General features: G+C 37.6%; 4 protein-coding genes and 1 long non-coding RNA gene across 6 annotated transcripts in view; 2 read left to right on the top strand and 3 right to left on the bottom strand.

Moving 5' to 3' along the window:
• Positions 1-16827, bottom strand: part of LOC108718876 (basic leucine zipper and W2 domain-containing protein 2) — a 114252-nt gene that overhangs the window by 71093 nt on the left and 26332 nt on the right. The gene's annotated exons all lie outside the window — the stretch shown is intronic.
• LOC121394552 (ankyrin repeat and MYND domain-containing protein 2-like) overlaps positions 1-16827 on the top strand; it is a 56075-nt gene that overhangs the window by 19274 nt on the left and 19974 nt on the right. The gene's annotated exons all lie outside the window — the stretch shown is intronic.
• LOC121394563 lies at positions 1355-15669 on the bottom strand. The gene is made up of 2 exons (XR_005961775.1): positions 15598-15669; positions 1355-1912 (listed from the first exon to the last, which is right to left on the bottom strand). It is a non-coding gene; the product is annotated as an uncharacterized LOC121394563 (long non-coding RNA).
• LOC121394547 (E3 ubiquitin-protein ligase DCST1-like) lies at positions 3920-12951 on the top strand. 2 transcript variants are annotated; one of them, XM_041565934.1, is made up of 16 exons: positions 3920-3971; positions 5152-5277; positions 5394-5471; positions 5651-5779; positions 5854-5993; positions 6698-6896; positions 7453-7596; positions 7942-8063; positions 8255-8403; positions 8516-8615; positions 8958-9053; positions 9140-9266; positions 9376-9492; positions 9831-9973; positions 10214-10327; positions 10883-12951. In XM_041565934.1, exons 1-16 carry the CDS (start codon positions 3950-3952, stop codon positions 11105-11107), a joined length of 2031 nt encoding a protein of 676 aa, XP_041421868.1. In that variant the 5' UTR covers positions 3920-3949; the 3' UTR covers positions 11108-12951. The 2 variants fall into 2 exon arrangements, with proteins under 2 accessions (XP_041421868.1, XP_041421867.1); XM_041565933.1 differs by lacking the exon at positions 3920-3971 and having other exon boundaries at positions 4822-5277.
• The window catches only part of bzw2.L (basic leucine zipper and W2 domains 2 L homeolog), a gene marked incomplete at its 5' end in the record, with an annotated part of 176390 nt that continues 171769 nt past the window's right edge, over positions 12207-16827 (bottom strand). Inside the window, 1 exon segment of the mRNA NM_001094288.1 lies at positions 12207-12950.

Below are 16827 nucleotides of genomic sequence, written 5' to 3'. Positions count from 1 at the left end.
GCATGGGTGGGCCGTGCCGGCTAGACCCACTGCACAGAACAGACGCTCCTCACCTCCCCTCCCCTGCACGATCGCATGAAGAAGATTGTGCGAAGTAAGTACAGTATGTGCGAGCAGCAGGGGTGGGGGAGGATTACAGAGGGGGCCCTGCGACTGAGGAGAGGTGGGGGAGGATTACAGAGGGGGCCCTGCAATGGAGGGGGGGGGATTACAGAGGGGGCCCTTGGGGGCCTAATGTGGCAGCCCTGGTGGGCCCTAAACCCCCCCAGTGCAGCCAGTGTTGGAGCTGGCTGCACTGAAGCCTGTCAGACTGTTTTTACTGACCATGCAAAGTATTTAGCTGATGAGGAGATCATCTAACCTCCTCCATTTACTTTTCAGTCTGTTTCATGTCAATGTAAATAATAGGGAAAATGCATAAAAATATATGAAGGCCAGTACACTCATGTATTATAAGGAATAATGTACCCCCTACTTTAATAAATGATAAGGATATTAGGAGTCAGTGAGGGGTTGTTCTGTGACCATATAAAGGCACAAGGCTGCAGGCTGAGTTATACAGGGAACTCTGAGTATCACTCATGTATTATAAGGGATAATGTACCCCCTACTGTAAATGATAAGGATATTAGAAGTCACTGAGGGGTTCTGTGACCATATAAAGGCACAAGGCTGCAGGCTGAATTATACAGGGAACTCTGAGTATCACTCATGTATTATAAGGGTTAATGTACCCCCTACTGTAAATGATAAGGATATTCGAAGTCACTGAGGGGTTCCGTGGCCATATAAAGGCACAAGGCTGCAGAATCTTTAACTTATTTTACATTACATAACCTTGTTTAATATCCATCATAACATTATTTTTGAATGGTATTTATAATTTGGCATAAAAGTACTACTATGCCAAATTAGTATTACTTTTCTTGCCCCATGTTCCTCTATGAGGGGGCTGCTATATTTGTGCAGCAGGAGTCTGTTAGCATTAGAGAGTCTAACTGACAGGCTGGGAGATGGGACAGTCAGATTGGCAAAACAGTCAGGTTTAGGAACTTCAAGTAATAATTAATTACAAAAGAAGAACTATCAGCAAAAAACGATCAACTTGACCTATATGTAATTTTTATTGTAGATTAATATTTTGAAATGAAAATTTTTAATGTCAGTATCACTTTAAATGAGAAAGGCAGCTCTTTATGCACATACTTTTTTGCAGTTTTACCCTAATATATAAGTGGATGAGTACAAGACCATTGAGTGTTTACAAGTGGGCTGCTTTGATTTTTTTTGCCCGGGCTGCTTTTTGCTCCCAGTCCGGCCCTGTTTGAGATCCAAATAAAACATTTATGTTTTAGCACAATTGCAACAGTGTGTGCCATCCTACTTCTTCACTATATGAAATAAGGGAACCAAGTCAAGCAGCAAGGTTTCTGGATAGAGCACCACCAACATACAGCCATAGTCTTTTAAACTATTGTATGCTACAGAGTACATAGGGTTTCAACTTAAATAAAAGACATGAATGACTGAGCATCACCGATGTGCAACTATACACAAGTGTGAGGAGGGCATTTTGTTCCTTTAATGATAGAGGTTTTAGGGGCATTCCCACTGCAGAGAAAAGCTCAAATTACAACTGCACTTGCATACATAAATGAGCCTATATAGGGCCAGCACTCTCTTGGAGCTTGAAATAAAGGAACATTTCATATATGCAACAACTGCAAAGCATCCTGGCTTTTTATTGCCACTAGGGACTTTTTTTTTAGATCAAAACCCCCTTTCAGGTTTAAGTTTTGACAGGCTCCCTTTAGCAAGGTTACACATATAGGAAAAAACACTCAATTATCAGTCATTCAACCATAGTTCCTAGAATATCTATAACAACAAATAAGCTTTTCACCCTTTTAACCTAACTGAATTGCAAGCTAGTTTTTTGCAATTTCTGATGGAACAAATAGACTTTCTCCCCAAATTGCACAACCTTCAGACTGAGCACCGATTCCACTGCTACAGCCCCCCCCCAGGGAGTCAGACCCACAATTTGGAAACCACTGTTATAGAGCATTCTACCCAATGTGCTGTTCATTTCAAGAATTTTCCCTACTTGTTGTTATTTACTGATCGTTTCATTACAAGCCCTAGAACCCTCTGTAAATGTAATTTTGTTTCTGCAGCACTGGATAGCAGGATATAGAAGATACCATGCAAGAAAACTAGGTTCAGACACTGAGACAAAGCTATGACACCTGTGTGTTTCAAGAACAGATTGACTGTCAAAATGTAATGTACATTGTGCTTTAATTAAAGGATATTTTCTTTAGAAATGCCTCCTCTCTTGGTCTTGAGCTGAAAGAAACCTTTTCTTTCCTGACCACTCCAGTCATTACTTGAGTTACTACAGTAGGCTAATGCCACACTGGGCTGTTTTACAGCCAAAATCCACCCATGTGTTTGCACCTGGGCTGAGTGTAGAATTAGCCTTAGCATCCTCATCCATCTTGTAAATGATGCCAGAATTTTGTTGGCTTATAGATAGCTGCATATAAACAGCCTTCGCCTGTCCATCACCAAGATTAACTGCTGTGTTAGTTTTATTGTGCCATTCCAAATGAAAACAATGTTTCAGCAAATACACACCTCCCCTTGTCCGGTTGATTTGGTATAGTACAATAAAGCTAACACAGTAGTCAATCATGGTGAATGCTGGACTCCCTTTATCTATATGAACTACACTAAGGGGCTTCTCTGCTGGAGGAGTCAACGCTAATTCTGCCCAATACTGTGAAAGTGAAAATTTAAATTCGAATTTTGAGTTTATTTTAGTGTAATTCGTCTAGGGAATAGTCCATATTTGATTCGAATTTAAAAAAAAAATCAAAAATGTGAATATCGAAATTTATCATGTACTGTCTCTTTAAGAATTTAAATTGAACTATTCACAATATAAAACCTGCCAAATTGGTGTTTTAGCCTATCATGGAACTTCTACAACCAATTTGAAGTAATTTGATGGACTTTTGAAAATTGCAGGTTTTTTTTGTTGCCAACGTACATAAATATTTTATCACATTATTGCACAGCTCGGTACAATTGAAGGATGATTACATCAAACATACAAATCTAATTAAATAAAAACATAGTAACTAAGGGATACAGAGGGTTGCCACGGCCCTGCTCAGTAGAGATTAGAATATGTGATAAAAACACAAGTTATTTGCGTTGTTTACTAGCTGTTGCTTAACGAATCGGACATTTTAGGTGAAAATATCTAACATTATTATTATCCACTCTGCTCTCCACTTACATTAGTAAATCATTTGTCTCATTTGGTATGTAGACTTATTATTGTATTTATTTTGTTTAAATAAACTATATGGTTACAGAAATACATTTTTTCTCCCACTTTCTTTCTACTAGATATAAACATGTTTAAAATATTTGTTGGTATTTTAAAATTTGGAGTTATTTTGCTATAATTTTTTATTCTAAATATAAGTACAGGTATGGGACCTGTTATCCAGAATGCTCGGGACCTGGGGTTTTCCGGATAACGTATCTTTCCGTAATTTGGGTCTTCATGCCTTAAGTCTACTAGAAATTCATTTAAATATTAAATAAACCCAATAGGCTGGTTTTACTTACAATAAGGATTAATAATATCTTAGTTGGGATCAAGTACAATATACTGTTTTATTATTACAGAGAAAAAGGAAATCATTTTAAGAAAATTTGGATTATTTGGATAAAATGGAGCCTATGTGTCATTCCGTAATTCGGAGCTTTCTGGATATCGGGTTTCCGGATAAGGGATCCTATACCTGTATTTATATAATAGATACTGTAATATCTTTGAATAGATACAGAATGAAAATCCAAATAATGAATAATAAAATCCAAATGAATATAGAAAAAGAAAAGAAACCAGTAATATTAAAGAAGAAAATGAATGGGAAAAAAGCCAAACACTAGTAAGTTACTTGTCTTTTCTACTAGATATAAACAGGTTTATAATATATGATGGTATTTTAAACTTTGGAGTTATTTTGCTAAAAATGATTTATTTCTAAATATAAGTATTTGTATAACAGATTATATAAATCTGTATAATCTGTTTTGTATAACAAAAAACACAGAGTAATAGATTTAGAATTATATATTCTAGTAGAAGCCAGAATGTTCCGGCAATTACAGGCTATTGTGACATCATCAATTACATCACAATACCCTATTATGACATCATCAATTACATCACAATACCCTATTATGACATCATCAATTACATCACAATAGGTTAGTATATCAGACTATTGTGACATCATCATTTGGCTGAATCCCTATTATGACATCATCTGTGACAGTTATGCAGTGTTAAGGATTCACAGACACCTGTCATTATTGTCTAAGCTTACGTTGAGAGTGGAAGCACGTTTGTGCCAAGCTCTTGCGTAAATTTAGAAAATGACAAATTTAAATAATAATGAAATACATATTAATATTGAAAAAGAAAAGAAACCAGTTATATTAACGAAGAAAATGAAAAGAAATCAGCCAAAGACTAGTAAGTAACTTTTTAGAGATAGAATGATAGATAAATGATAATAGAACCAGTAGTAGATACACATATGATTGAAATCATCCCAATGATTGCCTTTTATTGAATATAATGATGGCTGTACAGATCCTCTTGTTAGCTGTAAATGTGGGAGAGTCTATTGCCATTTACATAGTTATATTTTTAGAAATGTAATGTTATTCTTCATAGGATTTTATCGCATGTCTATATTGGGCATTATATAACCAGTAGCTTTTTTATGTAACAGTGTTTCCTGGATTTGATAGAAATGTTCTCTGTATTCCAAATTGTAGTTGTAGCAGTAGTGATGTTAGTAATATTTATTTATATTTAGTTATTGGGGTTTTCAGCAACCAAATGCAAATAATTTGAATATTTTTGTAGTCACAAGTTCTGATGAGCAGAAAGACCCTTTTAATCTCCTGTATCAATCAGTATTTAACCTGTATGTAAGATATATACACCCATGCATTATACAGCGTTGGGGAATTGTTTGGTTTTATAAATGGGTCTTACTAACAGACTCCAGCAAGCAATGATAATTGTACTTAATGAGTTGATTTCTGTCCTTTCAGCATTGGAACGGATCTTGGCTAAAATGCTCCCTACGTTGCTTTTCCGGTTTTTCTTCAGCAACAGTAATGAATATTATCAAGTGAAGTATTTCCTTGGAGCAATTGTTGGATTGTGCATCGGAAGCGGTAAGAAAAAAGTGAAAAAATGAAGTGTGTGTGAGAGACTGATACAATGAGAGTATGGCATATAATAGGGGTAAGGTGTGTGTTATCCAGTCTAATACCTTTTTCTCTTTCTCTAGCACTTTACTTTTTGCTGGTTTATCCATTAACCACCTTGAATGACCAGATCAAAGTCTGCATATTTATTGTTAATAATGGTGAGTATACACTTCTTTCACTGTTATCACTATTTATTTGTTATTTTATTGTTTGTAAGTATATTCCTGTAATTTTTTTCCTGTTATGGGCCCTGTATATTTATGTGATAGCAAGTTATGGCCCTTGTTGTACTTATAGGCTGAACCTAATGCATCTCCCCCTGTTGCTCTTTTCTCAGCTATATTTTCCTTCGGATGGGCAATGTCCACTAATTTCCGCTGCTCGACATTGATGATACTCCTGCTTATCCTGTGCGAAAGTACAGGTGCCCTAACAACTACAGTTGCTATCAAAGCAATCACTGATGGTATGTACTGGCTAGTCATTCTGCTTACTCCGTATTTGTTCTTTACAATGTACTAAACCCTTTTCTCTTTTTAGGCCCTGTTCCTAATATGATGAAAAATATAGAACTACTTGTAATGAGCTTTGAGTGTACAGGAGAGATGACCCTTAACCACACAAAGATGATGTACACATCAATGATGGAACCTATAAAGAGGATATTTGGTCAATTGACGGTAATGAAATTGATATTTTTTAGCAAAAAATGGTGGGACCCACAATTATGATAATTAATGACAAATCTTTATATGCATTTTTGTAAATGCTGCAAGATTGCTATTATAGGCTTAACTGTATAGCTCAATACCTTATAGGCCTGGGATTAAAAACCCTTTCACATTTGCACCTGTTCTTTACAAAGTGCACTTAATGCTTTGAGACCTTGAGTGGTACAATCCTGTCATGTTAGATCAATGTGTATTGTTCTCTCAGTAATAATTTCATGGTCACCAGTTTGTGTATCAAATGCTGTAACTATGGGGCACTTTTGACATAGAGGGAAAATAGACCTCCCAGTTCACCCGAGGGGACTCACAACCTCTTCTGTTGACTTGAATTGAATTTTTATGGCACGTTTATCAACAGGTGAAAAAAGAGTTCTGTCTATCTTCACTCTTTGATAAACAATTCCTAAAAATCCTATACAAGTAAGTGAAGTGGAGTTTCACACTTGCAAACTGTATTGAGCTCTACTTTCACTATTTCATATATATATATATATATATATATATATATATATATATATATATATATATATGCCCCTACATATTGCTGAAATTAACGGTAAAGAGAATAAATCAGAGAACAACTGGCAATAGTGGTTATAAGCACCCCTCAGCTATATTATCTGTATGAAAAATGTCTCTTTTTCTTTTTATAGAAAAGGTCATCGAATTTAACAAAGGACACCAAAGAAATAACTGATGATTTCCGTGAGGTAGAAGAAGAAGTTGAAAGCACTGAGGGATACGACAATGTGAGAGAGAAAGAACTGATAAGGGAAGAAATCGAGAGAAACAAAACGTTACTAATGAATACTCAGAAGAAATTTAGCATGAAGACTTTCCTGCGCTGTGAACGTAAGTTACCAAGTACACCCACTTTCATCTCACTGCATTTCGTTTTCCCAAATACTTTATGGGCTGAAAATATATCACTATTTTCTCAAACCGATGGCCACATGCAGGGACGGAACTAGGGGTAGGCAGAGTAGGCATGTGCCTAGGGCCCAAAGCTGGGAGGGTGGCAGTCACGTACCTGCTCTGTCGCCTACCCCATGCTGTCCACTCTCTCCCCGTCTTTTTGCGCATCCGCCTAGGGCCCCGGGCCGCTCTGGCCCAGCTCTGGCCACATGCGGTTTGATACCCCATGGATCAGGTAAAACTTGGTGTAGGGGTAGCAGAACTGGTACCCCGTGTGCCCTTGTTCTGCCTGGAGCTGGAATTCTACACAGTGGAGTCTCAGCATTCCTAAGCATTAAAGTTCCTTAATTTTTTCATGATATTTATGTGTATGTAGAGAATTATGCACATCCTATATACTAGATACCCGAATAATTGTGAGATGCAGGGTAACATGTAGGCTTTGGTGACAGCTCCATTACACAAATTAATGATCCATTTTCTTTTCTAACAGATCTCTTTGAAATGGGCATAGGGAAGTGCCATGAATGGTTTGATCAGAAATATGATGAATGCATGGAGACAATATGGTTACCTGTTCTCAATCATGCATTGTGCTGGCCAATGAAATTGAAATTTGTCTGCGGCGCTTTAAATTGTAAGTATCTTTAAACAAAATGTGACACTTGTAACCAACAGTAGAAATTTAATTTGGCATTTTCACCATATATAGTTATTTAGTGACAGGGGGGTTACTACTGAACAGCGTTATCTGTAGTGTTAAGCAAAAAAAATATTTTTTTTAAAAATAAGCAAAATTGTCTAATATATAATAAAATAATAAAAAGATAAATTTCAAAGTTGGTTTGATTTGGCCCATCTATATCATAATTTAACATGTAATATAAAGGTAATTTTCCCCTAAATCCAACAAGAAATGTCTTGACAGTAGTGGGAGGGAAGTATTTGTAGTTGTTTATTGACTTGCTGCTTTTATTTCTAGGGTTCCTGCCATTGTGCAAGAAGCACATCCGCATCGACCCTTTGTTTGGAGAACTCTATGATAATATCAGTGGGGCCATTGACACATTCAAGCAAAATGTCACTATAGATGTTCAAATTACGGTAAGTTTCGCAAAATATGCCTCATCGGAGACTCTCTCCATTGCTGATAGGATCCTGTTTGTTATTTGGGTGCCAATCAATCGGTGCTTTTAAAATATTTCCTTTATTTGCTATGAAGTTTATCTGATGTTCCTTGTGATCCCCTTGGCTAGTATTTTCATATACTTTTTTCTCTCTTTGCCTGAACACAGGTCAGAAACAAAACCATATTTGATACGACACTGAAGAAAGTCAAACAAAATGTGTCCGAAACCGTTGAAGAGAGCGAATCAGTTTCACAGAAAGCTATGAAGGCTATAAAAATAGTTTTGTCTCTACTCTTCCTCCAATACATCAGTTCGTAAGTACATTCGTTTTAGTTTACCAATTAATACTGCAGAAGCCAAATATCGATGGTTTACTTTGTGTGAGGTTTTTGTGTGGGGTTCACTCTGGTCCCTTTGTCTTTGCAGAGCTTTTGGCTATGTTGAGAATTACAATTCAAACCTTCGCCACGACAATGTGTACATAACAACGTACTTCAAACAAATCGACGCTCGTAGGAGGAAGCAGGTTAGTTTGGCAGCAAACATACTGTCTTTTGTTATGTATGTATATATTTATTTGTGCTCTATAAATGCACTCATTTCTTAATTACATTTTGAAGTGTATACAAGTTATTATAAAAGTTTAGGAAGTATATAAGAATTAAGATGAGTGAGAATCCTAATGTGCTCTTCTTCTGTACATTAAATACTGCATGAGGAGCCCTAGGAGAGTAGATTTCAGTTTTTGAGTAAGAGTAAGTTTGTTGTTGGCTCATTTTGTTCAGAAGTGTTTGTTTTTCAAGCTAAGGATATTTAAAAATGTAAATGAGAGACCAGGAAATCACTCTTGTTTTTATTTATCCTACAGGGAAAGAGGCACCTGCTACCGCTGAAAAAAGGGGAACGTGCAGATTTAATTTACCCAATAAACTTTGCCCTCCATGGACCAGAGGTGAAAGCATTGGTAAGTACTTATCAAATACTCTCTAGCAGATTACGGTATGTTCCCTGCTTCTTTCATAAATACAATAACAAACTTTTCTCTTCCAGACAAGCGCTATGATAGGGTGCATTCCGCTGATTGTTATTTGCCTGCTTTTACTTGGACTGGATTTGGGTGTCCAAAATATCATGGACATTACTATCAAGCATTCCAATATTAGCTACAACTTTGGCTGTAAGTATGTCTTGAATGTACTACTGTATGTTTCTAACAGCAATCTGTTAATAGTTCATACTTCTCTCTGTTCCATATTGCTTAATCCACCTCTCGTTTTACCCTGCAGTTAAACACAATCTAGAAGTGATTGTTGGTGGCACCGGATTCCTGGCAAGATTTCTCCGGAACACAATTGGAAATATCAATACGTCCTCTAATGCGCTTCATGTGACCAATAATACTGGTATGTGCAAAGCTTCACTGACATTTCCAATGTGCTGTACTCCATGTGTTTAAAGTTTTGTAGATATCAATAGAACTTACATGTAGCAAGCACTTTCATTTAAATGGGAAAATCACACAGGTAGCTGATATGAATTGTATGGCCAAACAATCTGTAGAACCATTAAGGTGAAATTGTTTTGGTTGTCTTGCTTAACAGTTAAACTGCTTAGTTACAATATGAATGAAAGGAATTATAAGTATCTTTCGGGGCTTCATTTTCTATTCATTTCCCAACAAGACATATCATTCATACTGGCAGCATTACTAATACTCCAGTTTCTTTCTGATTCTCCACAGTTTGTCTGGCGCAACCGATTCATCTGACGTCCCAGCAATATATCGGCACTTGTTTACTACTGACCATCACGCTGATCCTTCCTTTTGTCCAGATATACATGAGCCGACTGTGCAGAGTCCTGGCTGCTTACTTTTACCCTAAGGCAAGATATTATGAGCTGAGAGAGTTTTTATTTAGGAATATTTTACAATCTATTAAACAGGAGGGGGGGGGGGCTTTTTTTAGCTTCTGGTAAAGTGGCCCATGTGTCTATTTTCTCACCTTGGCTCATGGCAGAAAGGGCACTACAAAATTCCACTTTTTTTGTCCTACTAATGAACTGATGTATTTCTTAGTGTAAATAACTGTGTAACACCTCCACCTGCTGCTTTCTTTCCTTTAGACGGAGAAAAGGCGAATTCTCCATCTCTATAATGAGCTACTGAGGTACAGGGACCTGTATTTAAATATAAAGAGGAAGAACTTAATGATCACTGCCAACCGCCACAGAAACTTTGTAAGTATTAACCTGAGCTTCTGTCTTTTACAGCTCATCACCCTACAGCACATTAGTTGGCACCCAACACACTAGCACCTTGCCTTAGCTTTCATTTTCCTACATTAGCTGCACTATGTGCACAAAATACATTCGCTTACTCTTCTAATGCATTAGGGTGGTGGCAGACATGGCTATTGGGGGAAATTAGTTGCCCAGTGACCAATCGCTTCTTCTTCGGGCGATGAATCTCCCCTAAATACCTTCCTGCCAGCTAGAATATAAATCGCCAGCGGGATGTCACTCTGAACAATTTGTTTTCCGAAGTCGCCCGACGTTGCCTCACAAGGAAACTTCGGGCGACTTTGGAAAACAAAGCCATCCTGCCGGCGATTTACATTCTAGCCGGCGGGAAGGCATTTAGGGGAGATTAGTCCAAAGAAGAGGCAATTTGTTTCTGGACAACTAATCTCCCCCAGTAGCCATGTCTGCCACCACCCTTACTTCAGCTGCCATTGCTGTAAATAGATTCTCACGCCCCTTGGCTTGGTATTGACTATATTGTGTTGTCCACAGATGATGTCTATACCTGGTATGCTATTCCGACAAATGAAATGGCTGAGAGTCATTATAAAGCGACGCTGTTTGGTTTGTAATGCCAAAGAAACCAAGACTTCCTATATTTGCAAGACATCAAACTGTGACACAGCCTACTGCCTCGACTGCTGGAAGGAGATAAAGAAATGCTGCTTTGTTTGCTTACCAGATGATTTAATTGAAAATTACTTCTGTGAAGAATAATACTACAGTGATGGCGGCCCCTCCCCCTTTTTAAAAAAATGTTTTGTATAATATACTTTTTTTAATATATTTTGTAAAATATATTAAACATATATTTTATATAATCAGTATTTAATAAACTTTAATAAACTTTTATAAATATGTGTCCATTGTATTTGAGAAATTTTCCGGCCGGCCCTATTGACGAGCTGACCGATATGCAAGTCTTTTGCTATCAGTTGGCTCGTCTCCCACCATACATACTAAATATTGCACTAAAATTTGTTTCATACCATATTATCTGTGCGTCTATGGCCACCTTAAGGCGTCAAGCCCGGTTAGGTTGTCTCTTTCCTGGCTCCACTTATTATTATTGAGAAATCGTGGCAGACAGGCTAATGAGATCACTGGGCAATGAGCTGAGGGGCTGTCATGACAGAGCTGTGAAACGATTGTTGCAGGAACAGCCTCCAAAGAGCCCCCACCAATAAGTAATTGACCCCTGCTGTATGCTGGCATGTAACTGCCCCAGATCAGCACACCTTGAACAGATATTTTGTTTAGATTGCCAGCTGTCGGCCACTTCTCCCATTTACAGTGCTGTCATTACTGAACAGGAGGGACCCAGAAGCACGGTACTAGCTATGGAGTCACATTGCGCTCCGACGGTATACAGCACAAAAGTTCCATATATTCATCCAGATGTCAGGTTTATCGTTGCCCCAAAGAGCTAACGATCAACTGGGAAAAGAAGCAGTGCTTCCAGCATTCCCTGTGAAACCAATAATGGTTACTCCACATTACTGTTGTTTACACCCTTTTCTATCTTACGAAATCTAAGTTGGCCTTCTGTGTGAGCCATCGGATCATCCCCCGCCACTAGCTTGTGGCTTTTAAGAGAGAGAGACTGCCCAAAGCAACGCCTATTTTTGAAAAAAATGAAATAATGGAAAAACAATAGTGAAGGCAAAGTAAAGTTGCATGTATAAGTGCACACTTGAAAAGTATACTTACAACTATGCTGATGTAAGTAATGAAAACTCTTTGGTTAAGCACTGTAAATATGTCAGTGCTGAGTAAATAAAGTATAATACTCATTAAAAAGTAATGAAATTGACACTTTTATTATAGAACCATTGGTTTATTGCCAAGAAGGTACAAAATGCCTGATGAATGTGAATCTGCCTTTGCATATTCTTTTTTACCATCTTACCCTCCTCTAAGGACAGTGTCTTTAATTTTAGGGTATTTGTCATATGAGAAATTTGTGCCACCTTAAGGTGGTGGTAATTCCAGGGTTTCCAATGTGGCCGGCATCAGTCTAGATAGACTTGAACCTAAAGAATCCTGTGCTGATGTCATTTTAACACAAATTACACATTTATGTTTGCGGGAAAATACACTGCATTATGGGTAAACTTTGCACACTTGCGGTCTTAAATGAGACATATAACAGTCCAACATATATCATGCACTATTCAAGTAGCTTTGGGTGTCTGGTGCGTTAACCGTATCTGTGGGGAGTCAATCCCAATATACAAATCTCCAACTGGGTCGCACTCCATAAAATGTAGCATTTATTTCAGATACAAAAAAACAATGGCACATTCAGTGCATATATGCAAATTTTCATAGCATGTCTGTATAACATTCTGTATAAAGTTCTGTGCAGTTCCACAATAGCAGTGAGTAATAAAGTTCGTCTCATAACTTATCTGTACAGAGTTATGAATCGTTGCCACGTTTTGAGGGCATCTCGCACCCTTTCTCAACCTCGTTCATAATCCTTCGTGTTTAGCAGACGATGTCCGCGTTCAGCAAACCTGCTAGGAAAGAACCAATTGTAATACTACCGATAAGAGATCTGAAAAATAAAGTAAAGTAAAAATAAAAGATCTAGGCTGCTTACATACATACATACATACATATTTACATGTTCAAATATACCTGGCGTGTCCTTTCTATAAGAAATTATGTAAATCAAAGTCCCTATTTAGTCCTTTCGGAAATAGTGAATTTAATCTGTGTATCCACTGGACCTCAGCTTTTTTAAGGGCCAGAACTTGATCACCTCCTCACCTCCTCTTTTTAACGGTGGAATATGTTGGATAATACGATACCTAAGGTGTTCAGCCGAATGTCCCACTTCTAAGCAGTGTCTAGACACTGGCAAAGTTTTATTTCTGGTATTGATGGTTGATCTATGTTGGGAGAACGCACCTTCTGTGTGGTTTCCCCCACATAGATCAAACCACAGGGACACTCCAACATATACACGACAACCTTTTGTGAATTTTTGGAGGTAAAAATGTTTTCCCCTTCCCACCCCTAATTTGCATACTGTGGTTTGATCTATGTGGGGGAAACCACACAGAAGTTGCGTGATAGGTTCGGATTTGGTTCGGTATTCGGCCGAATCTTTTGTGAAGGATTCGGGGGTTCGGCCGAATCCAAAATAGTGGATTCGGTGCATCCCTAGTATCCACGGACGAGATGGTGGGAGTTGCAGTTCACTAAAGCTAATGTGATGAGAAGTAGTAATATGACTAAATAAGGACTGGGGGTCAATGCTATAGCTGAGCCCAAATATATCAGATTGTTTGAAAATAGAATTGTTCTTTCCAGCCACAGCCTCCTGTGCTGCTCCACCCTCATACCCTGCTCCCACCCCAGGACAAGGAGACAATGGCTGAATGCTAGTAGTTACCCTATTGGCTGAATGCTAGCAGTTACCCTATTGGCTGAATGCTCGCAGTTACCCTATTGGCTGAATGCTAGCAGTTACCCTATTGGCTGAATGCTAGCAGTAACCCTATTGGCTGAATGTGTGTGTAATGAAATGGAATGGGCCAATCCTGGTGCTGCAGTAAAGTGAGTGACGGCTTGGTTTGCCAATCGTTATAAAATAAAACCAGCCTCTCTATACCTGTAAATATTTCCTCCCATTGTCCAGGCTGGTAAAAGAGTGTCCCAAGGTTCACCCCTAGTGAGAGCATAGGGTTCTCTGGCTCTTTGGATGGAATGACTAGTGGCTATTGGTCCTCCCAGGAGTCAGTGTAACTGGTTAAAGGGCACAAGGTTCATTAAACAGTGAAATAAACTCATAAAAATTTTATGTCACAGGTGTTTTATGTCAAATTGTACTTAGTAACTAGCCCCTGGGAAAAATTAGAGCTGGGCCCCTATCTGTTATGATAAAAAAAAAGCAAGGTAGAGTCAACTTGCAGCCCTCCAGCAGCTCCAGCATCCCACTTAAAACTAAAATACCTCAAGCTGTTGTCGAACTCCAGCTATCAGCATCCTCCTTTGTTTGTCATTTGTCATAGTCCAGCTACCCTATCACATTTACACACATAGGGTCAATTTTATCAGGAGACTATTCGTTTAAAGTATTTTCATGGATTTTTCACTTATACAGATTCAACACATAAGATGCAATCTTTGCACCAATATAACCAATATAATTTGACAAATATCTCTTATTTATTTACTTCACCAGCTATATTAGTGTAACTTACTATTGACATATCTTGGCAGGTTATTGCAGGTCAAAGGGCAGAAAGACAATTATTGGTTAGTGATTCAATGACATACCTTGATGAATTGCTACAGTCTGTTTTTTTTTATTTCAAACTATGGAATACTGCTTCTTTGTTATAGTGTAAATGTCAAGCTGCCCAATGTAACTTTGATGAAAATCATTTAATTTAGAAGTTTAAAAGCTCTGCTTATGCCATGCAGATTTGTGTATAAAATTTTTACCATATTTACATGAGTTCAGTTCATTAAAAAAAAACAAACATATAAAATAATTGCTTAGAGTGAAATTTTCACCATCTGCTTGAAAACAATAAAAGAGGAGTAATCTTTACAGCTTTGATTTATACATTAGTTTCTAGTTATGTGTATAATGATCTGAACATCCAATTGCATGGATAAGTTTAAAACAAATCTAGATGCTTATTAAAGTTTAAACATTAATATCATATACTGCTATATAACTTATTGCCTTACATACAGTACTTACATACTTATGCATATATAAAGTACAGGTATAGAATCTTTTATCTGGAACACTTGGGACTTGGAGGTTTCTGGGTAAGGGATATTTCTGCAATTTGGCTCACTATTCCTAATTATAACCTATAATGTTGACCTTCTGGAGGCGGGGCACTGACATGGTGATCGGTGACTGGCCGATCATCACGTCAGTCTCAGATAATCCTGCCTGGTATTTTTGACCCAGTAGTTTTGACCAGGGTAGCCCTTCCAAGAACAGTTACTAACTGTTAACCAATCAGTGGAAAGCAAGAGAGCTGCACAGCAAGAAGTTGGGTTCTATTATATTAGACATCAGGTCACTCCAGCCTTTATACATTACATTTTTGACTAACTAACTATATTGAAAACATGTTTTATTTTGCACAGCCTATCTATTTACCCAGTTTTTATTTTTATACTGAACAATTACCTTTAAAGGTACTCACAGAGTAACTTTTCACCCTTTTAACCTAACTGAATTGCAAGCTAGTTTTTTGCAATTTCTGATGGAACAAATAGACTTTCTCCCCAAATTGCACAACCTTCAGACTGAGCACCGATTCCACTGCTACAGCCCCCTCACAGGGAGTCAGACCCATAATTTGGAAACCACTGTTATAGAGCATTCTACCCAATGTGCTGTTCATTTCAAGAATCTTCCCTACTTGTTGTTATTTACTGATCGTTTCATTACAAGCCCTAGAACCCTCTGTAAATGTAATTTTGTTTCTGCAGCACTGGATAGCAGGATTGAGAAGATACCATGCAAGAAAACTAGGTTCAGACACTGAGACAAAGCTATGACACCTGTGTTGAAGTTGTGTTTCAAGAACAGATTGACTGTCAAAATGTAATATACATTGTGCTTTAATTAAAGGATATTTTCTTTAGAAATGCCTACTCTCTTGGTCTTGAGCTGAAAGAAACCTTTTCTTTCCTGACCACTCCAGTCATTACTTGAGTTACTACAGTAGGCTAATGCCACACTCGGCTGTTTTACAGCCAAAATCCACTCATGTGGTTGCACCTGGGCTGAGTGTAGAATTAGCCTTAGCATCCTCATCCATCTTGTAAATGATGCCAGAATTTTGTTGGCTTATAGATAGCTGCATATAAACAGCCTTCGCCTGTCCATCACCAAGATTAACTGCTGTGTTAGCTTTATTGTGCCATTCCAAATGAAAACAATGTTTCAGCAAATACACACCTCCCCTTGTCCGGTTGATTTGGTATAGTACAATAAAGCTAACACAGTAGTCAATCATGGTGAATGCTGGACTCCCTTTATCTATATGAACTAGACTAAGGGGCTTCTCTGCTGGAGGAGTCAACGCTAATTCTGCCCAATACTGCCCTACAGTATGGGGCAAATTTATCAAAGGTCAAAGTGAAAATTTAAATTCGAATTTTGAGTTAATTTTAGTGTAATTCGACTAGGAATAGTCCATATTTGATTCGAATTTAAAAAAAAAAAAAATGTGAATATCGCAATTTATCATGTACTGTCTCTTTAAGAATTTAAATTCAACTATTCACCATATAAAACCTGCCAAATTGGTGTTTTATCCTATCGGGGAACTTCTACAACCAATTTGGAGTAATTTGATGGACTTTTGAAAATTGAAGTTTTTTTTTGTTACCAACGTACATAAATATTTTATCACATTATTGCACAGCTCGGTACAATTGAAGGATGATCA

The sequence above is a fragment of the Xenopus laevis genome, chromosome 6L (genome assembly GCF_017654675.1).
Source record: "Xenopus laevis strain J_2021 chromosome 6L, Xenopus_laevis_v10.1, whole genome shotgun sequence".
NCBI classification, from domain to species: domain Eukaryota; kingdom Metazoa; phylum Chordata; class Amphibia; order Anura; family Pipidae; genus Xenopus; species Xenopus laevis.
The sequence above is the reverse complement of the archived record's forward strand: the minus strand, read 5'-3'. Positions and strand labels throughout refer to the sequence as shown.